The sequence below is a fragment of the Takifugu flavidus genome, chromosome 4 (assembly GCF_003711565.1).
Source record: "Takifugu flavidus isolate HTHZ2018 chromosome 4, ASM371156v2, whole genome shotgun sequence".
Taxonomy (NCBI): Eukaryota; Metazoa; Chordata; class Actinopteri; order Tetraodontiformes; family Tetraodontidae; genus Takifugu; species Takifugu flavidus.
In genome coordinates this window covers 12,853,271-12,877,380 of record NC_079523.1, presented here as the reverse complement: position 1 = coordinate 12,877,380, position 24,110 = coordinate 12,853,271, and the positions used below count along the sequence as shown (strand labels likewise).

At 40.0% G+C, this 24,110-nt stretch overlaps 2 protein-coding genes across 3 annotated transcripts in view; one reads left to right on the top strand and one right to left on the bottom strand.

The window, feature by feature from the left end:
- Positions 1-11,682, top strand: part of rap1gapb (RAP1 GTPase activating protein b) — a 69,520-nt gene extending 57,838 nt beyond the window's left edge. The window contains exons 15-27 of the mRNA XM_057031485.1: positions 820-891; positions 997-1,083; positions 2,687-2,833; positions 4,826-4,957; positions 5,819-5,896; positions 6,456-6,565; positions 7,093-7,209; positions 7,316-7,445; positions 7,791-7,866; positions 7,961-8,047; positions 8,175-8,281; positions 8,587-8,624; positions 8,741-11,682. Coding sequence (XP_056887465.1) covers positions 820-891; positions 997-1,083; positions 2,687-2,833; positions 4,826-4,957; positions 5,819-5,896; positions 6,456-6,565; positions 7,093-7,209; positions 7,316-7,445; positions 7,791-7,866; positions 7,961-8,047; positions 8,175-8,254 — 1,116 coding nt within the window. The 3' untranslated portion in view covers positions 8,255-8,281; positions 8,587-8,624; positions 8,741-11,682. The remainder of the gene's footprint in view (positions 1-819; positions 892-996; positions 1,084-2,686; positions 2,834-4,825; positions 4,958-5,818; positions 5,897-6,455; positions 6,566-7,092; positions 7,210-7,315; positions 7,446-7,790; positions 7,867-7,960; positions 8,048-8,174; positions 8,282-8,586; positions 8,625-8,740) is intronic.
- padi2 (peptidyl arginine deiminase, type II) lies at positions 10,645-22,253 on the bottom strand. Of its 2 annotated transcripts, XM_057031486.1 has the most exons (16): positions 22,093-22,253; positions 20,469-20,640; positions 20,120-20,189; positions 19,949-20,010; positions 19,740-19,857; positions 19,490-19,633; positions 18,707-18,900; positions 18,081-18,184; positions 17,742-17,853; positions 17,535-17,642; positions 16,260-16,411; positions 16,034-16,181; positions 15,791-15,884; positions 15,166-15,245; positions 11,477-11,623; positions 10,645-11,385 (listed from the first exon to the last, which is right to left on the bottom strand). In XM_057031486.1, the coding sequence occupies exons 1-16, from the start codon at positions 22,182-22,184 to the stop codon at positions 11,152-11,154; spliced, it is 2,031 nt and encodes a 676-aa protein (XP_056887466.1). In that variant the 5' UTR covers positions 22,185-22,253; the 3' UTR covers positions 10,645-11,151. The 2 variants fall into 2 exon arrangements, with proteins under 2 accessions (XP_056887466.1, XP_056887467.1); XM_057031487.1 differs by lacking the exons at positions 10,645-11,385; positions 11,477-11,623 and adding an exon at positions 14,721-14,849.
- Positions 22,254-24,110: the final 1,857 nt, after the last annotated feature.

Sequence of the window (24,110 nt, the reverse complement as noted above, 5' to 3'; positions counted from 1 at the left end):
TCCCAGTCGTGCCACTTTGCCTTATGCAACATCAGAAAATTCAGGCCATTCCTGACCAACCATGCCACGCATCTGCTGGGACTTGTTCTCGTCTTCAACCAACTGAACTGTGCACACATCACCCCGCTGCTGACTGAACTCCACTGTGTACCTGTAGCTACCAACATTAAGTTCAAGCCACTTATGCTGACCTACATAGTACTTGCACAATCTTGTTCAAGCCCATGCTGCCCCTCCTCTGTTGCATTCCAACATTTGAGTCGGCTGACCAAGCCGTCTGTGCAGGCACGGCAATTCAGACTATTTGAAATTACCTTCCAAGCTCTGACAGAGCAGGGTAAACCCTCTCTTTCTTCAGAAACCTTGAAGATGCAGCTCTTCAGAGAGCACCTGCCCTCCTAACAGCATGATCAGCCGTAACAGTACGCAACCTCCTTTCTCTTTCTCTCCCATTTATGTCACTTTGACCCCCTCTCCAAAGCTCTGCACTGTTAGTTGGTAGTACCACTTGTACTAGGTAGTTTAGGACTGGAAGGTAGTATTTTATTTACAGTGGTCTCAATTGCATAATGGCTTAATTGTGTCCCTCACTGTCTCAGTGTGTGCTAAATCACTAAAACATAAAAGTAAAAATTCATATTGATGTGCATCTGTGATGAAGAGTAACATCAATGTCAGGATGCAAAGTCACTAATCAGATTGTTGGATCGTAACAATCTATTGTGGGTGATTAGATTATGTCTGTCAGGAAAGCCAAGTGTTGAAGCAATTTAATTCAGCTGCACTGTATTTATCCTTTATCATATCATTGATCTCTAGGTATCTGTGACAGCTCGGGATGATGTACCTTTCTTTGGGCCTGCCCTGCCCAACCCTGCCATCTTCAAAAAGGTCTGCAAGTTGTCACATATTTTATAAATAAGTAAATTTCTTTCCATGTATGCATCATACAATTCCATTCACTTGATGTTCCATTTCTACTTTTACCTTTGTCAGGGTCTTGAGTTCCGGGAGCTACTCTTCACTAAGCTCATTAATGCAGAATATGCTTGCTACAAGGCTGAGAAGTTTGCCAAGTTGAAAGTGAGTACTGCGACATAAACTGTGCAAAAGTCACGGATGCCTGCTTTGTTTGCATGTGCATATGCCAGTTTGTTTAATATGCCAGATGTTTTAGGGCGGGATATTATTTCAGGTGAAAACATTAACTTGCCTCCTGCAAGACATGCATCAAGTCTTTCAGTTTGAACAGTATGAGTACAAAACTAATACTGGTCCTGTGCTACTGTCAGTAAAGACATTAAAGATGAGTTAAATTTCAAAAGGGCATAGAACAAACAGACGTGTGGGTTTGTGCACAGTGACATTTGATAAATGTTTGTTGAAAATGTATTCCCACAAATGTATAGTCTTCCAGAAGGGTCTAAAATGCAACCATCAATCAATCAATCAATCTTTATTTATATAGCGTCTTCTACAATCAAAATTGTTTCAAAGCGCTTTCCAGAATCCCAGGGCCTAACCCCAGACAAGCAACAGTGGCAAGCAAAAACTCCCCTTTAACAGGAAGAAACCTTGAGCAGGACCAGGCTCATGTAGGGGGACCCTACAGAGGGAGAGGAGAGGAGAGGAGAGGAGAGGAGAGGAGAGGAGAGGAGAGGAGAGGAGAGGAGAGGACAGAAACACATACAAAAATACACTATTTATACAGCGGGTCAGCGGGGCCGGAGGTCGTCATGCAGCTCCGAAGGCGGCGATACCTGTAAATGAATACAGAAGGGGGGAGGGCGAGAAGCAGAAAAACTACACAAGAATTAGCATGACTAGCCTGCTTGATGAGGAGGAGGAAAGGAGAGAAGAGGAAAGGAAACCATGACCCAGTGGGGTGACAGAGGCCTGTCAGGTGATCATGTTTCTGGACCCCGGCAGCCTTGGCCTATAACAGCATAGCTAAGATGTTAACCTAATGATTAGACGACCCCCTAAGTGTGATAATTTGTCTGTCTATAATAGTAACTGGAACTACAGAATTAGTAACAATAAGCTTTTTCAAAGAGGTAGGTTTTAAGCCTAATCTTAAAAGTAGCGATGGAGTCGGCCTCTCGCACCTGGACAGGGAGCTGGTTCCATAGCAGGGGGACCTGGTAGCTAAATGCTCGACCCCCCATTCTACTCCTAGAAACTCTGGGAACCACAAGTAGACCAGCATTCTGAGAGCGGAGCGGTCTATTGGGCTGATAAGGTATCACTAGCTCCTCCAGGTAGGCTGGAGCTAGGCCTCTGAGGACCTTGTAGGTCAAAAGAAGGGTTTTAAAAATTATTCTAAATTTAACAGGCAGCCAATGAAGAGACGCCATTACAGGAGTTACGTGATCTCTTTTGTCAATGAGGGAAGTGAGGGAAAGTCATTTGAACATTCATTGTGCATCAGTCCATTTGTTTACTCTCTACCGTTTGTATACACAGGCGTAGACTAGAAGCATGTGTTCACCCGCATTCAAGGTCATGTGTTATATGGGAGATAGTCTGCGCTAAAAACGGATACAAACCTGTGTAATCACTTTGGAAAAATAGATACATGCTCTAATTCCTAAATGGTTTCATGTTTCTAAATATTTTCAAGCTTAAGTTTTTCCATGCCCAAAATTAAGCACCTAAGAAAACTGACTCTGCCAATTGTCATCAGGAGCGGACACGCTCGGCCTTGTTGGAGACTTTGTACGAAGAAGTACATCTAAACAGTCAATCCATGATGGGTTTGGGTGGAGACGATGACAAAATGGAGAACGGCGGCAGTGGAGGTGGAGGAGGTGGCTTCTTTGAATCTTTTAAGGTGCTGTATATTCCCTTTTTTGATGTGGTTGCAGTGTTACTGTTTTGCTTGTATGATGACTGGAGAAACTCAGGATGCTTCTGTTTTTTGATTTTTTTTAACTCTTTTGGTTGGGATTCTGGGTATTCATACAAAAAAAACTAAGCAATGCAACTTTATAGCAAGGCTGCAAGATTAGTCATATTAGATTTCTTCACATGACTTGGACTGACGTATTTGGTATTAAAGCTTGGAAGTGTCCTGTTGAGTGTGAAAGACACTTTTTTCTGCGACATCTATCAATGACTAGTAGTGCTACAGAACAGCCCTGCTGCTGAGGCAGTGGTGAGTGCTGTAACGCTGATGGACAATTTAATGTCCCCACATTAGGGAGCCAGTCATTTGGTTTGCATTTCTCCTAATAGCCAGCATTCCCTTGCTGTTTATCACTATTCATTGTGTAACTGATGAGACTCAAGTCACCCCTCTGCATTTTTGTGTGAACAAAAATATCGACCTTCTCTCAGTCTCCTGTACTTTTCTCCGTCACTGATACTCATAACATTAACATAACACCGTGTGATCTTGTTTGTACTCCTAAAGCTATTTGACGTACGTAGATACGGACATTTGTAGACAGCTATGAAAACCTAACTCCCGTAAAAGTAGTTGTTTTTGCATCTTTATTCTCATTGTGATACCTGTTAACACTTTAAAAATTCTGGGTATGGCAAGTATCTGAGCCATTTCAGTCCCATTTCATGATAGTAGTCAGTATATAGTCAGTCTTTATATATACAACATGTAGTCCAGCACATTTGATTTATTTGCTAGTATCAAAACAAAAGTGACAACAATATTCTTGACAAATCCTCATCTGACCCTCAACATTAATTAGAACCTCTAACCATTATAATATAAGCACACCCTTCTCCATGTAATATGATTTTAAAAATATTATATGAAAAAAAAAAATCCTTCCAGTCCTATTGGCGCCACAGCCCTGCTGTTGTCACTGACACCCCCACAAAGTTACGCCTGCCAGGAGGAAAGCACCTCTAGCTCCTGCTGTCTCTCTTGTCTCAGCTACTTGTCCCCTCAAATGACACACAATGTTCCTCTTACATATCTGCTTTTAGACTGAAGACATGTGGCTTTTCCCAGCATACTCCCTGACCTTCTGTGTGCCGACATTTCTGCCCTGCAGGATTTTCTTCCAACCAGCTGATCTGCAGTGCTCATCTAGTGGTTATAAAGCACACACATGCAGAAGTGTTCCACATCATTTACAGTCCACTCGTTTTGGTTGTCAGAGACATGTGGTCACAGGAGGCAGTGGAGGTTGATGTAAATAAATAAAGGGAAAGTAAACATTATTAATATTTGTCTACTGGTCTGGGATCCAAAAAATCATTTCTACAATAATTGAAATAATAATTATTTTTCAGTTTTGGATGTGGCCTCAGTTTTCTTGTTCATATACAAGGAAGAGACAAACAGAGTGGTAGCGACAAACTTGTTTTACCTCACAAATTAAGTTGTTGTGTGCAGTTGGCAACTTTCTCTAGTCTGGCAATTATGTTTAATGGACATGTGCAACATATTTAGTCTTGCTGATTGGCCATAAAACCAGTTAAAAGGCACAAGGCAAGCCAGAAAGTTCTGTCCAACACAGAATGGGATGTGTGTGAGTCACCTGTGGCTCTAAAGCAATTTTTTTGTTTGAACTGACTGCAAATCACAACACAGTGCCAATGAATGAGTGAATGAATCTTAGAGTTCAGTGAATCATTTGACAGAGCCCTCTTTGAAAACAGTCCTTTACTACCAAATTATTATCATCATCTTTGCACCATATCCCCTAAAACAACTTGCATATTAGCAACATACTTGCTATCATTCTGATAGTCTGTAATTGTTCCTAAACTTGAGCCTTATTTGGATGAAATGGTCATTTAAATTAGTGGTTGACACTAACTGGTTGACAGATAATTTCCTCATCTCTCTCTGTAGCGGGTCATCCGCAGCAGAAGCCAGTCTATGGATGCCATGGGCCTCAGTAACAAGAAATCACACACAGTCTCGACTAGTCACAGTGGCAGCTTTACCCACAATCCCGCAGAGAGTCCCAAAACCCCAGGGATTGTAAGTAGCATTTTGGCTCACCTGATACCTTCCAAATATATACTTTGAAAACACAGTATATTTTAAATTCAAATGAATTTGAATTCCCTTACGTTTTCTGCATAAACAGTAAATTTAAAATCTCAGGGTGTTGCTATCCCTTTATTCTGTTAAAACATTTTACTTGTATCTTCATTGGTTTTAATGCCTTTTTATGTCTGATTTGTTTTGTTTATACTCATCCATTGATAGAATTCCGTTATATATTTTTGAAAATAGAATAGTTTAATTCTTGGTGTAGGAAGACTTATTTATTTCAGTGCCCTCCTCCAATGTCCCATTAAAGTGAAGATCACTGTATGACCACCCAGACTCCCTTCCTCATTTTTTTTCCTGCTTCTTTTATTATTACCTTTTCATTTCAAATGCTGCAACCTCCTGCCTTTGTATGCATGTCTCAGACGTCAGTTACACTTGACGCGCACTGCTAAGCTTGTATGTCTTTTAGAAGTGGGGTTGATTCTGTTCCAGCCTATTACAGTTTGGGATCCTGCATTTTTGAAAGAAAAAAAAAAAAAATTCATCTTTTGTTCCCTTAATTACACAGCCTGAATCCAGACATGTCCACTCCCCGAATAACACTTTGTGTCCTGTTACAGCTGCTTATGTTGGATCCATACTTGTTTTTGCCCTAATTTTCACATGCTGAAACAGTAATGCTGCTTTTTTATTATCGTCATGCTTGTTCGGCATGTTTCAAACTCAAATCGTTCTGTTGTATGCATGACATTTTATGATGTACTCTGTTTTCTGTCCTCTTGCTTTTTCACTCTGCAAATTCCTTATTTCTCTTCTCCCCCCACCTTGTCTCGTGTGGCCCAGTCATTGCTTGTTCCAGGGAAAATTCCCAGTAAATATGGACGCCGAGGCAGTGCCATAGGAATAGGAACAATAGAAGAGGTTGATAATTATCCCTTTCACATTACTAATGACATTTTTACTGTCGTCATATGATATGGAATTATTTTGCATCTATACAAAAAGAGAATAATAAATTTAAAAATTAATAATAGGCTACTGGAGAAATTAGGTAGGGGCTACAAGATTGATTCATATACTTCATTATGTTGAGTAGCTTAACATTTTTCCTGCAATATTATGTCATTTGGAAATCAGAAAATATAAAACAGGATCTCAAAAAGGCTTCAGTATGTCAGGCAGGCAGCTGTACATTATGTCACATTTTTGGTTAGACTGGATAGATCAGAAAGCCTTTGACAGAAATTATTATGTAATTTGTATTTAAGAAAGGATCATTGACATGAGACAATAATAACAATAGCTGTTTCATATATATAACGGATATCTAAAATTGTGTTTAAAATGTTCTGAAAGGATTTACTGCATCAGTTCATCTATCCGATCTTATTCCGACATAAATTATCCACCATCGAAAGCTTCTGTGTCACATATTGTGCTCTAATTCTTGAGTTTTTGAATAGTATTACTCTCCCCACAGTCACTGATCATTCCAGGGAAAAGCCCAACCAGGAAAAAGTCTGGGCCATTCAGTTCCCGTCGCAGCAGTGCCATTGGTATCGAGAACATCCAGGAGGTTCAAGAGAGGAGGTGAGAGCAGGCAGCAGAACTGGACAGACGGACACTGAAATTTGAAATAAGAGCTTTGAACCATTAGTATGGAAATTGGTATGAATTCTACCTGTATTGTTAGAGAGAATTAATGGGTTTATCTTTGTCTGTTAATTTACGTGAGACTATTGGCATTTATTTTTACAATTAAAAAAAGCATGCCTGATATTTTAGTGGCCAATACACATTCTATAGCCACAAATAAAGAATCCAGTCCAACACCAAAGGAAGTTCAAGGTTTTTTGCTTGCAATTTAGTGTTGCGATCTCAGTTTACTGAAATTAATTTCTGCTTTGTAATTTTCATACAAAGGATTAATTTTAGTTTTCAAAAGCTTCATCATATAGAATATATGTGAGCAGTACAGACCGTTCATCTCGGTCACACCAATAGATTTATTTTAATGGAATGGTGTCCTCCAGAGGCAACAGTTGACCTCTGACTAACAAAAGAGGAAAACATATTAAACATTTATTTTCTTACCCTCCCCCCTGAAAATCTTACAGCAGGGAGGTGTCACCCAGTACCCAGAGAACCCTGGACAACAGCCAGTTTACCATGGAAAAGCAGTCAGAAAACTCATCCAATCCCAGCTCTCCGGAATTTCCTGCCACTAAAAATAGGTGACTATGATTTTTAACGGTTGTAATTTAGGTTTGCACATACTGGATTGTTATTTCAAGTGTAGATTCCACAAAAAGAAGACTCTTCGAGTGTGTGTGTGTGTAGTTTGGTGATGTGTTGCAGGGCACCATCCATCCCAGAGGCTCAGGATATGTCCCGGTCGTCCTCCAATGCCAGCAGCTTCGCCAGTGTAGTTGAGGAAAATGAGGGAGAGGAGGAGTATGACACAGGACAGGTGGGTGGAGACCCGCAAAGGCCTTTACTTATGTCACAATGTAAAATATGTTCTCTGAACAGCAACCTGCTTCTCAAAGCCACTGTGAAGCAAAAGTTACACTGTTTAAATTTGTTCTTTGCTGCTTATCGTAACTGACCAAAGGACTGTTCCAAAATCAATATATTGTCTACATCATTCATTATTAGCTGCACCATGTCTTTATTCTTTTGTAGATGGTTTCTTTTTAGACAAATCTTAGAAATAGTGGTTTTAGTGGTATTTGCAGCTTTTTATTAATGTAATGTAATTCCATGAAATGCTCCAAATGCTTCAAATAATCATAATTTCCTCTCTATCCAACAGGAGAGCATATCTTGTGTTACACCACTAAAGAAAGACTCATTTGTGTATTCAGCTGTATTGGAGGAAACGTCCTCAGGTAATTTTAGAGGAAAACCAGTTACTGGTTTATTAAAACTTCAACAAATAGGTTTTTAGAGAAGTTTGTGTGTTTCTCACTTTCCTATAATCAGGGGAAATCGAAATAGGGTGGAATAACTGGGCTTCAGAGCAATTAATATCACAACAGCTTGAGTTGAGCTCCCAGCCAACAGTAGCAGGTTGTTGATATATTATAATCTAACAAACTCAATAAAAGGATTATATTTGCAATGTCTTCTCTCAGTCACTAATCATCCAGTCCATTCCATTAATCTGTGCACACATATGTTACCTCCCTCCCGGCAGCTTCTCTTCTCCAGCAACAAGATGACAGAATGAAGACAACTGAACCAAAAGGAACTGACAACCAGTCTAAAACAGAGTGACCCAAACATGAGCACAAATTCTCATTGGTGAGACAAACCGCTATTTGTCACTTTAGCTCAAATGAAGATGATATTGGTTTTTGTGTTTTGTTTTTTTGTTATTATTGATATTAATCAAAAAAATAAATACTGTCACTTTGTGATATATAGGTACATATGCCATTGTAATCAAAATAGTATGGTACATTTACTAAATTGCTCCCTCAGTGTGGTTTATTTCAGAATAAATGTATGAATGAATGGCTAGATGGTAGATGGATGGATAATTGGTATGCCTATCTTGTGCCATAGGGCTTGACATTAATTGTGTTGTTTCTCCATGTTTGCAGCAGTGTTAGCCACTGATCACTACATCAACTTCATTTTTCAGGTTCGGAAGGCTAATACTGCTTCTAAATGCACAGATTTTCTTCACCTATTTCAATTTCTTTTTGAATTTTACGCATTTATTCATGTGCTTCATCATTCAATCCAATTTCTTCTCAGATCTTTTTGTCAATCACAGAGGGGAGGTGGACAGTCGGAGCCCATACGAAGACTGGCACATGTTTTTGTGTTGAGCACACAACTGCCGCCTATTGTGGCATTTGTGAGGCTCCATTGACATGTCCTTTACCTTCGGCCACCGCTTCATGTGGAATTCTCTTTGAAGACCCAGACTCAAAGCAAAAGAAACACCTTATACAGCATGAAAATGTGTCCAGTCATTAAATTGTCCTGTGTCTTCTTTTAACGATGAGGATCTTAACAGCTAATGACAGAAAAAGAGAAGCCATTCAAACAGTTGGGGTTTGCTTCTCCACAGAGAAGAGAGAATAGAGGACAGATGATAGGCCTTTCTGGTTTTATCCTGCTGTGATAATGCACATGGATTATATATGTGTGTGTGTTTGTGTGGTGTGTGAGGCCATTTTTGTCTTTCACTGATGATCAGTATGCTGTGCAAAATATCTGTCTTTTGTGTGTGTGTGTGTGTGTGTGTGTGTGTGTGTGTGTGTGTGTGTGAGAGAGAGAGAGAGAGCGTGTGCGCGTGCGTGCATGTGTGTGTGTGTTTTGTTTTTGGTATGAGTACCGGTCATATCATGCATCACCATTCTCACGTGTTAGAGGATAAACATATTCTTAATTTAAATGTTGGAGTTCAGAAAAATCAGTTTTTAAATGAACGTACAGTGTTTGTATGATCAGAACTACTGCTTTTTTCCTGTGGGGTTGTAACACAGGACATCTTCTGTTCAATTGCTCTGTTGTCTGGATTTTCAGAGTTGACATACTGTTGATTTAATGTCTGTGTAAGGACGTGTGTATCACAATAGTACTCTGCATGTTGTAAATTTGCTTGCTTACATCTTCCTTTATTCACTGGTGCCATGCTTGACATTCTAGTTGATGTCCCTGTGGTTTGTATTTTGTCGAGAACTGACCAACAACTCCAGGTGCAGCGCACATCTATGCTAGTCAGACATCAGTTTCCTACTTTTGTCAAGTGTTTTATGTGTACATGACTCAATAGTTGCATTTTCCTACATTATTCCAAGAAGTTGAAAAAAGAAAAATAATTCTAATTTGTCACTGAAAAAATTACACTGTGACTCATTTTGAAGTTGCCTTTCTAGTGATTGTGTTGAGCTGTTTATTTTGTTTGTTGCTTTTTGGGTTTTTTTGGTGGGGGGGGGCAGATTTTCAAGAAATACATTGCCACCTGGCTACTGAATGTATAAATATGGGCAGATTCTGTATTTATCTGTATCTCCTCCTTTGAATGGAACTCTGAGTCTCAAACAGTTCATCTTTGAAGCATTTCCGTCCTTAGGATGATAGGACGAATAGTTTGAAGAAAATTGTTTTATTATATGTCAGGTAAGTGCAGTGGAACTAAGGGTTATTGTGTATAGTGAATCAATAACAGCATTTTCCTTCAAGTTGAAAAGATTACCAACTCCAATGCAAAACAGCCTATCCACTGCATATATCAAGCTGTTTATGGCTTCAAAACACTAAATTAAATGACAGTTTGCATTTGAGCCTGCAGAGAATAAAATAACTTAACAGAACTGTGCAGAGAAATGTTATGTATTGATTACACAAAGTGCAATAAAAGCCTTTTAGAGATGACGTCAAGTGTTTTTAATCTGTTAAAAACACTTGAGATGCTTGACTAGTTGCTCTACGCCCTCTTGTGGCTGTATGTCATAACGTTCATTGTATGTTTTTTTTTTATCTGACTGAAATGGATGCAATGAACCACAACGAGATAGTCTTATTTTTTTCGAAGATTGTTTCTCTGTTCTTGTTGAATGTATTCTAATCCCATATTCAAAACAATTAGTATGTACTGTTTTCCTTCTGCCAATTAAAACCAAGAAAAGACAGAAAATGGCCCAACAACATTTCGACATGTTTTCGCACATTTTATAACATGTGATCATAGTCTGTCCACAAAATTGTTACTATAAAAAAAGACAAGAGATGAAACCCAAATGAATTGGCAGGGAGATGATTACTTTTCAAAAGAAGCGAAAGTACAGCTGGAATAATTATCACACTGTCAATACAGGCAACATTTGAAATTGGCTTATTTAAATAATAAAAAGCCCAATTAGTTGGGACCTTTTTTCCTGATTCACTATACCTCTTATTATTTTATAATTCTAAATTAAAATAGGAAAGAAGTATTTTGAAACTAATTGAAAGTGAATTTTAGTAAACATCAGCAAAACATTGGTGTGCTTTGCGCAACACCCCCCACCCCCAAAACACCTGCTATTACGCAAGCTAATCACTATGGTAAATTATGAGTATTTTTGTACCATTGCTGCAATTAAACATAAACAACTGCAATTTGTGTGAGCAAAGCTTTCTGCCTAAAACTGTCTCATCCAACATTGAGGTTCTGTTCACATTTCTAGGTTCCACCACTTGAAGTCAAACATTCCCCTGCGGACATTTGAACCACAGTGTACCTCTCCCAGTAGTTTGTGGTAGGAGGCAAAGTCATCGATAAATGTGCATTTGAGTCCCAAGCCCTCCATCAAGGAACACATCTCTGCCTCCAACGCGCAGTGGCCATCAACTTTTGGACCAAAGGGCTTCGGAATGCCAAGGTGTTTCCCCAAGACAATCATGTTCACCTTAAAACACATACAATAGACCATCACTGCAACATTCAACTCACTGATTCCATTACTGATGAATAACCCATCATTAAATATGTCTAACTACCATGTCTGGGTAGTAGGCCAGTGCTCTATATGCATCCTGATGCTTCGTGCCAACCACTAACTTGAAGAGAATGGGCAGGTCGATGATGTCCTCTTCTTCTAGGCCGAGCTCTCTTTTCAGTACATCTCTGTTCCAGTTTATGCAACTCTGTGAAACCAATTAAAAGATCTCATGCATTGCACATGTCAATAAATTTTGAAAACCCACTCCATTTCATTATATTGCTTACTACTTAGTTTAATTTATAGGAACTTGGCCAATTTTATTAGACCCAAAGTAACCTGACAAACAAGGATCCAGATTAGGATGCAAAGTTGTAGTCTTACACATCTCTCTGCTGTTTCCGTAGAACCCTAATCCACCAACAATAATATATTTAACACTATAGAGATAGTCTCTCTTCCAGCATTAAAAGTTCACCAAGCACAGAGCAAGGGAGCGGTCAATCACCATAATCTTATTAAAATTAATACCAAAGCACAAATAGAAAACACTAACAGCACAATTAAATGTGGACTGTTGTATATGAGATCTCTTTTGTGTAAATCCCTGTTAGTGCACGACATAATAGCCAATCATCACATTGATTTATTTTGTCATACTGAGAGCTTCAGGAGAAGCAGTATGTTAGCTTAAACTAATCTACTCTTCCTACCCATCTTAATTATCATATTCCTCATGGTACTGGTCGAGGAAGGGGAGTGGCAGCAATCTATCACTCCAAGTTATTAATTAATCCTAAACTCAAACATGGCTCCAGTTCATTTTAAACACTTTTGTTTGTAGTTGTATATCAGCCTCCTGCTGGGCCACATTCAGAGTTCCTGTCTGAGTTCTATGACCTCTTATTTGACTTTGTTCTCAGAACAGATAAAGTCATTATTATTGGAGACTTTAATATCCATGTAAACATTGTAAATGACAGCTTTAGAAATGGCTTCATTTCATTACTTGAGTGAGTTGTGCCGCCTTCATACTGACCACCGACCCCGCTGACCCACTCAACTTGACCCTACCGGCAGCTTAATTTACTTAATATAATGTAATTTTGTATATATCTTCCATGATCTATGCATATTCTCTCCTCTCCTCTCCTCTCTCCTCTCCTCTACCTGTCCTCCCCCTTCTACTTTCTCTCTACCCCTCAGCAGGAGGGTCCCCCTACATGAGCCTGCTCAAGGTTTCTTCCTGATTGATTGATTGATTGATTGATTGATTGATTGATTGATTGATTGATTGATTGATTGATTGAGTTGGTTTCCATCAACAGATAAATCAACCAACTAATAGCTTCAACCACACCCTTGATCTAGTTCTGACTTTGTTGTTGAGGCAGAACATGTGTCAGTGTTTCCTCAGAGCCCAATCCTTTCAGATCATTCTTTGATTACTTTTACATTTTTGATTAAGGATTCTTCTATGTTCAGAACACAGTCTTACTATCACAGATGTCTTTCAGATACAGCTGTAGCTAAGTTTAAGGAAGCAATCCCTGTGCTAATCCCAGGACCGTCATGTGTTTCTCCAGGGAACAATCATTATAATCTTAGCCCTGCAGAGGTTGACTCTATTGCTAAAGGTGCAGCAACCTCACTGAGAATCACGCTTGATTCTGTTGCCCCCCTGAAAAAGAAAATAGTAAATCAGAGGAGGTGTCCCCCCTGGTATAATTCACATGTTAGGACTCTCAAGCAGAAAGTGCGAAGACAAGAAAGGAAGTGGTATTCTTGTAAAATAGATACCTACCATTTGGCCTGGAAAGACTATCTGGTAGTTTATAAAAAGGCCCTCCATAAGGCTAGAACAGATTTTTTTTCTTCTTTAATTAGAGAAAACCAGAATAACCCCAGATTTCTTTTGAGCACTGTGGCAAAATTACCAAGAGTCACAATGCTTTAGATTCACGTATCCCTTCTTCCCTTAGTGATGGAGACTTCATGAGCTGCTTCACTGATAAAGTACAGACTATCAGAGAAAATGCTAATCAGGCCATCCCAACAGTTACTGGACCATCACCAGATGTGCTGTCTGTGGGAACATACAGGGTCTCCAACAGCCCTTAAACTCCTTGACCCCTATATATTTTTCTTCGCTAATTCACAAATCCAAGTCCACTGTGTGTCTTTTAGATCCCACCCCAACACACCTGTTGAAGGATGTCTTACCAATGATAGGCAGCTCTATTCTGGACCAGATCAAGGTGGCAGTGATTAAACCATTGCTTAAAAAAATGGATCCTGATGTGTTAGCAAATTATAGGCCTATATTCAACCTTCGTTTTATCTCTAAAATTCTTAAGAAGGTGGTGGTGACTCAGTTACTGGAGCATGTGCAGTGCAACAGCCTGTTTGAGATGTTTCAGTCAGGCTTTAGAGCTCATCACAGCACAGTAACAGCACTTATTAAAGTTACTAATGGTCTTCTTAGAGCTTCAGATCATGGACTGGTTTCTATGCTGGTTCTGCTGAACCTCAGTACTGCTTTTGATACAGTTAATCACAGCATCCTGTTACAGAGACTGGAAAATGTGATTGGGATTAAAGGGACAGCCCTAGACTGGTTTTGATCATATTTATCAGATAGATACCAGTTTGTTCATGTCCATAGTGTTCCCTCTTCATACAGTAGGGTTAGCCATGGGGTTTCACAAGGTTCCGTACTTGGACCAATCCTTTTCACCTTGTACATGCTCCCTTTAGGAAATGTTATTTGGCAGCATGGAATAAATTTTCATTGTTATGCTGATGACACTTCAGACCTGTCATAGACATAAAGGCTTGGATGTCTTTAAATTTCCTTCTCCTTAACTCAGGAAAAACTGAGGTCATGGTGTTTGGCCCTGAACCTCTCAGGGATAGATTAGATCACGTTATCACTCTAGATAGTATCTCCTTAGCATCTAGTCTCTGTGAGAAATCTTGGACTAACTTTTGACCAAAATCTGTCCTTTAACTCACACATTAAAATAGTCTCTAGAAGTGCCTTTCTGCAAGTGAGAAAAATTGCAAAAATCAGGAAACTACTGACGCGGCATGATGCTGAAAAGTTAATCCATGCATTTGTTATTTCCAGGCTGGACTATTGTAATTGTTTATTATGAGGCTGTCCAAACAATTCTTTAAGAAGCCCCCAGTTTATCAAAAATGCTGCCGCTAGAGTTCTGACAGGTATTGACAAAAGAGATCATTCCTATAGTGGTGCCTCTTCATTGGCTGCCCATTAAATTTAGAACAATTTTAGAATTTTAGAATAATTCCCCTCAGGGTCCCCCTACATGAGCCTGGTCCTGCTCAAGGTTTCTTCCTGTTAAAGGGGAGTTTTTCCTTGTCACTATTACTTGTTGGGGGTTAGGCCCTGGGATTCCGTAAAGCACCTAGAAACAGTTTTGATTGTAACAGATGCTATATAAAGATTGATTGATTGATTGATTGATTGATTGATTGATTGATTGATTGATTGATTGCTTGATTGATTGATTGATTGATTGATTGATTGATTGATTGGGGCATAGTGATGGGTAGACACTGGGTCAATAATAATTTAGCATTTTGGTTAATTACTAAAGGCCATGGAAAGACTCGTGGGATTAGTATCTTCAGCACTAAACATCAACACACTCTTGCAAAGTAACTTGAGATTTTACACTTGAGTAGATCATTTTAAAAATGTGTTCCTCTGGTTGCACTCACCTGAACATACATGTTTTGAACATGAAAACTGTCATCATTGAGGATCTCATCCACTGTTATTGATTCTTCATCTGTCAAATCTTTTGAAAACATAGAGTACAAATTAATTGTGATATGATACGTTAGTATCAGTAAGACTGTTATGATCGCTGTAATGGGGGTTCTGCTTCCTTGTGCGATCGTGCTTAGGTGAAGTTCTGGTTGTTGGTCTCCTAATTGGTTTCTCTTGTGCCTCAAGGCTTTAAAAGCTACACCTCACTTAAAAAATGGCCTCTCCACCTATCTCATATGCTGCAGTTCCAGCATTATGTGAATGAACAACGTTGCAAATGAACGACTCACGTTTGCAAGCAGCAGTGGGTGGCGAGAATCCCTTTTCTTTTTTCCTCTCTCCTGTTTTCACTGTAAGAAGTTGGGTAAGATACCTGTCTCTGTGAAGTTTCTGTTTGTTTTCAATCTAAGGTCAGGGATTATAGCTTCTTTGTTCATGCTGGGACATCCTCACACAAGAAGCAAATAAAGACTGCACTTGATTGGCTTTAAAAGGCTGCTGATGCGTTTTTGGAGAAAGGCACAGACCCCGATTTATGTCCCACCGAACCCCTAGGCCATAGCAAGGACCTACCCTCAAATAGCTTCGCTTCACCATGGCCATTGCTCTGCAATCTTCTGAATAGCTTGAAGGCTGCATCTGGGCTTGCCAGCAACAGCCGGAAACCCTGTGTGCAGGCATACAAAGATCATGCTGTATGCCTGTGAGCTCAAGCAGTCATACAGTTTGCACAGCAACAGAGTTTGGCTATCAACCCTTAATTAGAACATTTTCAACTCAACTGTTTTCCAGGTGGTTCTTTAAAGGAAACATTACCTTTCTGTCGGGTGCAGGGACAAAAGTCATGAATTCGTCAACATGGCCCACATAAAGCCAGTCGGAAAATAAAGCAATGGGGTCCTGCACCTTCTGAGCCCACAAGAAGTCTTGAACCACTTTGGTCATGTTTCGTCCTTTAGTTGCTCTTTAACAAACAAAAGATTGTGCGGTTATATGATACTGACCAGGATGTGGTGCTCAACTGGATCCTTCACCAACTCACGTGGGAAAAGCCACACCAATGAGGATTCTGCCAAAGGGATAGTTCTTTCCATTCACAGTAACTGGAGGGCTAACCTCCAGGTTACCGAACGAGTCCAGACTACTTATGTTTTCTCTGTCAGGCTCCCTCGTCACATAGCCAAAGTCAGGGCCCTAAAGGAAATGATGGTGATTAAAAGACCCTCCAACCAAGAGCTAGGCATGAGAATATTCTGTTAAAATAATGTTCTGTTAAAATAAGTTAAAATAAATGGTTAATTTAATTTCAAAAGTTATTACCTTCTGTGGGTTCGATATTATTAAGTTTATTTGTCATTAAATAACTTTAATTAGAGTTGTGTTTTGTTGGAATTATTCATCACAGAAACTTAAAATTATTGGGTGTTTATGGCTGGACACATAAGAAAAATCAAGATTTGGCTACAGTTTCCCAAACCTTTTTTTGCTGTGCCTCTCTTTTGGAGATAAAATAGCTCTCGCCACAATTACAGCTCTTAATGGCTTTCTCAGAATTGTCCCTGCAAAAAAGTCCCTAACAATCAACAAAAATCTTGAATTTCTGCAGGCTTTTTGGTGGCAGATGTGGACTTGCCTTGTGCGGTAGAGTTTTTGCATTTAAGTGCAAGTCCTGACACAAACTTGTCCACGGGGGTGCTAAGAAATTGTGTATTGTTTACATTTTTTTAACGACCCTCCTCAGTAGTGTTTTTAAGGTGGTAGGTAAAGTAACATCGGACGCCCCTTGAGTGCCCACCTACTGTTGTCCACTGGGCTACAGGAACGTAAGAATACAGAAACGTGTAAAACGTAAGAATCGGGAAACGGTGTAGTCTCAGTAAAAACAAAACACGCATGGCTGGTTTACTTGGCTGAAAGAGCTGACACAGTCAAGTGGTGTTTTTTTCCCCCTCAAATTTTGTGTGATGACACAACAAAGCTTGATGTCTGTGTAGATTCTCAGTCATCCAGGTCATTGTATCCAAGGTAGTTTTCTATGTCAACTGGCATAGAACTGACATAGAAAACTACCTTGGACACAACAAAGCTTCTAATCACCAACCGGTTTGGTGCAACATTTAATGCTAAGTTCCTGACCTGACACAACTTGCAACATGGTGCCTGTGGTGCAAGACACAACTAATATTTTAAACCATCATGCCATATCGCCGCTGAATAGTACGGTATATTTCAACCTTTTCTGTATGAGCCCTTGTGAAATTGTAGGTTCAAGTTTTGGTGTATCAATTTGGGCAGAAGAGTTCATTATGTCTCTCACCAGAAGCTCTTTATAAGGAAAGTCTTGCAGTTTCCCATCACGAGGTGAGTCCAAGACAACAGGAAACCGTTGATGAGGTGAGTCGATGTAGCCAAATTCCAACTCATCCTGACAAAGATATAAAATGGTGACATGTGTGGTGGTGCCTCCAAAAACACTTGCATTTTTGCTTTTCAATTGCTGCTCAATAATTCTCATTGCTTTCACCTGCATCCAACGGTCCCCTCTGTTCATGTATTCATAGCAAATCTTAAGCTTGTGGCCGCTCTTCCCAACAAAGTTTTTCATCCCTTTAAGGAATTGGTAGTTATCAGCCGTGCTGCAAAATTGACCACAGAGAAAATGGAGGTTGACATCAAGCACCAAAATGTGATTTTTCTCAGTATTAAATGAAGTTATTTGGATTTTTGTCTCCTCTTTCAATAAACCACACAAGAGGTCCATATATGCACATTTGAGTGAAACAAAAAAACGGGAGATGGTGTGAAACCTAACACCCTGATGACACACCTGCTTTCACCACCATGGTTTCATGTGTTCTCCTACCTGCACACAAAGACCTCCAAAGGGTCGAGGGTGTTGGGTGTCATGATCCAAGGTGCCACTCTGAACACAACCTTGTCTGTGAAAATGGGCGTCTCCGGAACACGCTGTCAGCACAGGATCTACAGTTGTTATCTACAGTTCTCACAACATGAAACACAATGTTTACATTTATAAAGTCTCAATGTTTACAAAAAATTGGACTTTTAATATACTCAAATGGAAAGATGTAGTAATGAAATGGACTTGAAATGCACAGAGGTTCTAATATGAAAGATCAATGGAATAAATCAATCAATCCAGGTCCACCAGGTTCATTTTCAGTCAATTATAATCCTTGTTCCTAATTATTATGGGGAAGGACAATGGGGTCTAGCTCAGCAGTCCCTGGGAGGCATGGAACACACCCTGTACAGGACACCAGTCAATCACAAGACTCACAGCCACATTAGGGTATGTCCAAATGTACTTGGCTTTATGAGTACTTTCTATTACCTTGTATTCATTTAATTAATTAGTTGCTGTATAATTAAATTAGATGTTTCTATTAGTTATTTAGAAAAAGTAAATAGACAACATCATAAAGCTATGATGGGAGGAGTTATAAATGAAATGTTTGAGGCACTTACTTCAGAGATAGGCTCCAGCACACTGAGGTTGATGCTAATGAGCCCATTGAAGTCTTTGTCAGTAAAGCGGAGGCCCTCCACATAAAAGTTAATCTCAGCATCACCGCCCAGGTAAGGAACCTCCTGGGACAGAACTTCTCTGCTCAGAACCAGTGGATAGTCGTTCAAAAAGGACGTAAAGCTGTACGAAGTGACTGCAGAAGGGACAGATGTATTGTTAAGCTAAGTGGTTCTTGATTGGCAACAGAAAAGATACTCACTAAATACATAATTACTGGAACACTCCATTATCTGTTTGTGACTATTGTGACACTAATATTAAAAAAAAGTCTTGCTTCAGTCTTTCTTGCTTTAGTCACACTTGTCAAGTCCTAAACTCAAGTTAGCACTTAACTTAATTTCAACAGAGTAATTCAATATTAATAAGTGAAATACAGTATGTTCTGCACAGTGACTTAAGGCATTAAATTTAGGCATAGAGATCTAAATATATAAAAGTGCAAATAGCTAAGTTTGCATAAACAACTTTGAGATTACTTATCCTGGTTGTACCAGATAGAAATTGGATGGATGGATGGATGGATGGATGGATGGATGGATGGATGGATGGATGGATGGATGGATGGATAAACAATACCGCATAAAGTGATATGACAGTGGACACACTCTGTGTGCACAGTTTTTGGTATTGGACTTAATGATGCCTGCTAGGTTGACAACACTGGGGGTAAATATTTATCTTCTCCCTCCCTCCAATAATGGACACATCAAGTGACTACTCACCATTTTGTTTGCCAGTCAGTTTGGATCTAAACACTCTAACGCTCTCTGCATCACTCTGAGAAATGTGCAGAGTGAGTTTGTAGTCGTTTGGGAGCTTGGCGGGACCTCTGGTCCGCAGCACCATGAGAGACATATCCTTTAAATCTGCACATCCACAATCATGTTAATAATATGTGACCTTAAAATCTTGTGAGGCTTTTTTCCCCAAATAGTGAGAGACAAAATGAATCAAGGAAATGAAATATCTAACCAGACACTTTGGAAATATATGTCTTCTCGCTGTCTGGAGTCTTCCAGTATGTCCGCTCACAGTCACAATTGACTAATAGGACAGCACCATGCCCATTTGGACCCCATTTCCATGACCCCTAATATGTTTGTGACAAACAAAATCTTTTGCCTCTTGTTTATCAGAGAGATAGTAACAAAAAGAAGAACATAGTGGACGGATCATCACACCTTATTGGGGTTATTCCTCTCCACAACCCCATCTCTGTCAGCGTCAACATCCAGGGAGATCTCTGAGATAGAGATATTTCATATTAAAGGTGCACACTTACAAGCACACTGATGCTCTACCACAATTATTCTTTTTATTCTTGTAAATTTTGTTAGTATGATTTAACTTACCAAGAGCTGTTAAGTACAAGCGCGCTGTACCCAGTACTTTTTTATCAGACCCATAGTACCTTACAGACAGCTTATACACAAGAAAAAAATAAAGTACAAGTTAATCATCTAAATAATACAAAACATCAATCTGAACGTATGAATTTAACTGTCAATAAAGTGTCAAACCTATTGTTTTATCATGTCCTATACATAAATAATACTAATATAAAAATGCATACAATATGCTGTATACTTCTTTTGTCAGAAAAATAAATATACTGATTTTTTTTTCAGAAAGGCAAAATTACATATATCTATAGCTATGACATTAGTTTATGAGTTGTAATAAACTTTTATCCTACTTTACCTTGCTTTCATTTTCTGTATCACTGGCATGGCTCATCCTGACGATTATCATTGAGTCTCCACTAAGAGGGAGTGGAGAGAGGTGGGATGTCTCCTGGGGTGGGGGGCTGATGATGTACTGGACATTGGGTGTGCATTTGACAGAGAAGAAGTCAGTGCCTGGAGGTGCACATCTGGGGAAAAAAACATGTTACAAAGCAGTGTAGAGCACATTTACAAATCACATATTATAGTAAAAGGTGCCAAAAACAAGCAGCAGGTGCATGTACAATTCCCACCAGGCCTCACACTGACTAGTCCAACAGATGAATAGTCCAACAGATGTCGCTGTATAAAATCTGAAACTTGACACGACGTAGTTGGAGTCACAAGCACAGGCATGCCTGTGTTGTGCTTCAGGAAATCTGAGAAGCTTATCATTTCCAGTTAAATTACTAGCACTGACCTTAATAAGGACAGCCTTAAAATGTACAGCAGGCCTTCACAGGCAAAATGCATATGAGCAACTTATTGTACAGGTGTATATTATTTTTCATATTTTCCTTACGCTGCACTTTAAGTGACTTTGTTAATCATGTTGGGATTTTAGTGTAAATACGACTATGAGTCCAAAGGCCCTTATCGCCTTAGTGACAGAGTCAGAGAATTGAATGTATTTTTGTATGTAAAGGTATGCATGTATGTAAAGGTATGATCTTGCAAGTGAAATTTTAGGCATGCACTCCACTGAATGCCTTTTATTTTAAGTGTAACAGGGTTGTAGGGACCTTTGTCATTTAAGATAGTCGAATTAATTTCTTTCATTTAGTTCTAATACACATACACAACAAGCAGACATGTTCATCAGAGAAATTCAGAGAACATCAGAGAACAGAAAACTCATGTTTCTGTCAATGCACAATAGCCAACATTGTTGATGCCATCTTACAAGGGGCAAAAATATTTGCTGCATGTCACTGAGCTGTTATAGTCCTAATATTGACACATGGGGCGTGTGGTGGTCATACCTGTTTTGAAAGTAAATGGAATTTATATTAGATTAACTTTTATTTGAATTTGTTTCACCACTTGAAGGCATTTATTAGGTAGTCATTTTCTGAGTTGAACGCAGTCTGGTTGATCATTTGAGGTACTGTAACCCTGAATTCTTCAAATATCATGGGGGTTACTGTTCCCACATAAACTTTTCAAAAACAGTGTGCCAGTCCAGCTCGGGTATTGCACGTAGGCTGGTGTTTGGCAGGAAATATAGCCCACATTTGTTTTGGAAAACAAAGTTTCTCTGTTGACACCAACAGAGGGAACAAAAGACTGTCAGGGCTGCCACCACCAGGACCCACACAAATGATATCCAAGACGCAGGCAATGTCGATCTGCATTCCAGTAAAGCCAGTGCAAATATACATAATGACAACTCTGCAATACACTGTAAATGAACAATAACAATAAGCATAATCACAACATATTTTAAACGTAATGACTATTTTACAGCTTAATTGGAGTTTTTTGTGTGTTTTATTTTGTTTTTTAAGCTGACACCGCCGAAAATCAACAGATTGCCTCCACAAGAGTACTTGCACATATTATGAATGGATTATGGACAACAGATCATAAATAAGTCATACCTGTTGGAATTTATAAGAAGATCCGATCCAACCACGTACACAACGCTTATAGTCTGGTCACAATAAAGGCCGAGGGTCCGATTATGTGCCATCACGGTTACGGTTCGGGACTGACTGCACTATGCAATCTACTGAATCTAGTGAACAAGTGATGACTGGATCCGCCGCAGGTTTAATACTCTGCGCTCGCTGATTGGTCTGTAAGGTACAAGCCCCTCCCTCTTTTCTGTTTACTCATTCCCCAGGACACATATCCTTGGTTCGTTTTGAAAAAAATAATGGAATGATGCGTACATTGTGTTTATGTTATTCTCCAAATCCCCGAGCTGCTAGGATCTTCTCTATATATCGTCGCCAGTCGTTTAACCAACAGAAAAATAAGACAGATTATCTGTTCAGGTTTGCCTCCAAGTGGCGCCAACGACATGCGAATATTTTATGAGTTTTATCCCCTCTTTAATAAATTTGCTGGTACGTTGCTACTGTGGAAAACTTGAAACGTTGATAAAGAACTGGTAGAGAAGTGGCAGCTGTATTTAGGATTGGATTCAAGTTTTGTTGGGCTGAGAGCCCTTTCCCCTAAAGAAGTTAAAAAATTATGGAAAATTTTGAAGATTGTGTAATTCACTGCGGTCAAGTCTTCCAACGGAACTGCAGAAGCAGTAAAGCCAGGAGACGCTTGAAATTCCTAGGCCTGTGTAAACAAGGTATTACGGTAAATGCTTCGCATACAGGCACAGAAAGAAGGAAGCGCTTTTGTCTTGCATATGGTACTTTTTCATTCAAAAATTCTGAATTTATTCATTGGACAATAGGTGTAAGATTATAACTATAGAAAATCAATCATTCAAATGCATTTAGTCCAGAAAGAAAATATTTTTAAAAAGGAGAAGTTTGCATGGGCAAATAAGTTAACTAAAATCCGTGCAGTGTCACTGCAATCATTGCGTGGCAACAACCGTCCGAGGCACTCCTGTGTGCTGGGTGTGTGGCCAGCCTGGCCATATCAGAGTGTGGAGCTCCAGGCTGCCTGGTGGTCAGGGAAACGGCCCGGGGTCTATGTAGAGAGCACAGCATTGACCCCTGCCAGGTGAATCACCATACGTTGTAGCCAAGTGATGAGTCCAGCTGTATAGATCGGGGGAGCGGTTCATCTCTCCCCAAAGGAGCAGATGACACCACTTAGTCTGTGAGGGCGGTGGGCTGTACTCACCTGGGAGATTTTTGCCGTGGGGGCTGTCAGTGAACTTTAGGGTGTGGGTTGCAGCAGTGAAGGATCCCTGCATTTTAGGACTGCTTGGATCCCACAGTTGAAATGGTAACTACAACACGGGCTCCAAGACCACACCCACTAGCCTCACAAGCAGCAGAGACAAATGAGTCAGACCTCTTACTCTAAGGTTGTCCTCCTACACCACCATCCTCCCCCTCCCACACACCAGTTGATGTGCAACCACTTGCCCTGGACCAGCAAACTGGGGCAGATGGGGTGGATAGGCAGGCAGTGGTAAGAGAGGTATTGAAGTGCAGCTGTGATAACTTGGACCCCAGGCAGCAGGAGGAGCTGTGGTGGGTATTGTGGGAATTTAAGGACATTTTTGCCCTGACAGAGGATGAAGTGGGTCTGACACACCTGGTGCAGCACAAATTTGACACTGGTGCTGCACGGCCAATCAAGATGTGCCACCTTTCCCACTGAGCCCACTGCCCCGCATTAACAAACCTCTGGACTTGGTTTCTGGCTCATCCTGGATCTCTAGGGTATTGGCAGGTAACCTGAAGCCCTGAATCCTGACCAAAGACTGCTTTCTGTACCAGCAGAGGGTTGTGGCAGTTAAAAATCCTCTGCTTTGGCCTGTGCTGTGCCCCAGCCACATTTGAACAGCTGATAGGAAAAGTGCTGTTTGGTCTACTTGGATGACATACTGATCCATGGGAGCCCCTTCCATGCAGCTTTGAGGGCCCCACGGCAGGTTCTACATAGGATATCAGTGGCTGGTCTGAAACTTTACAGTTTC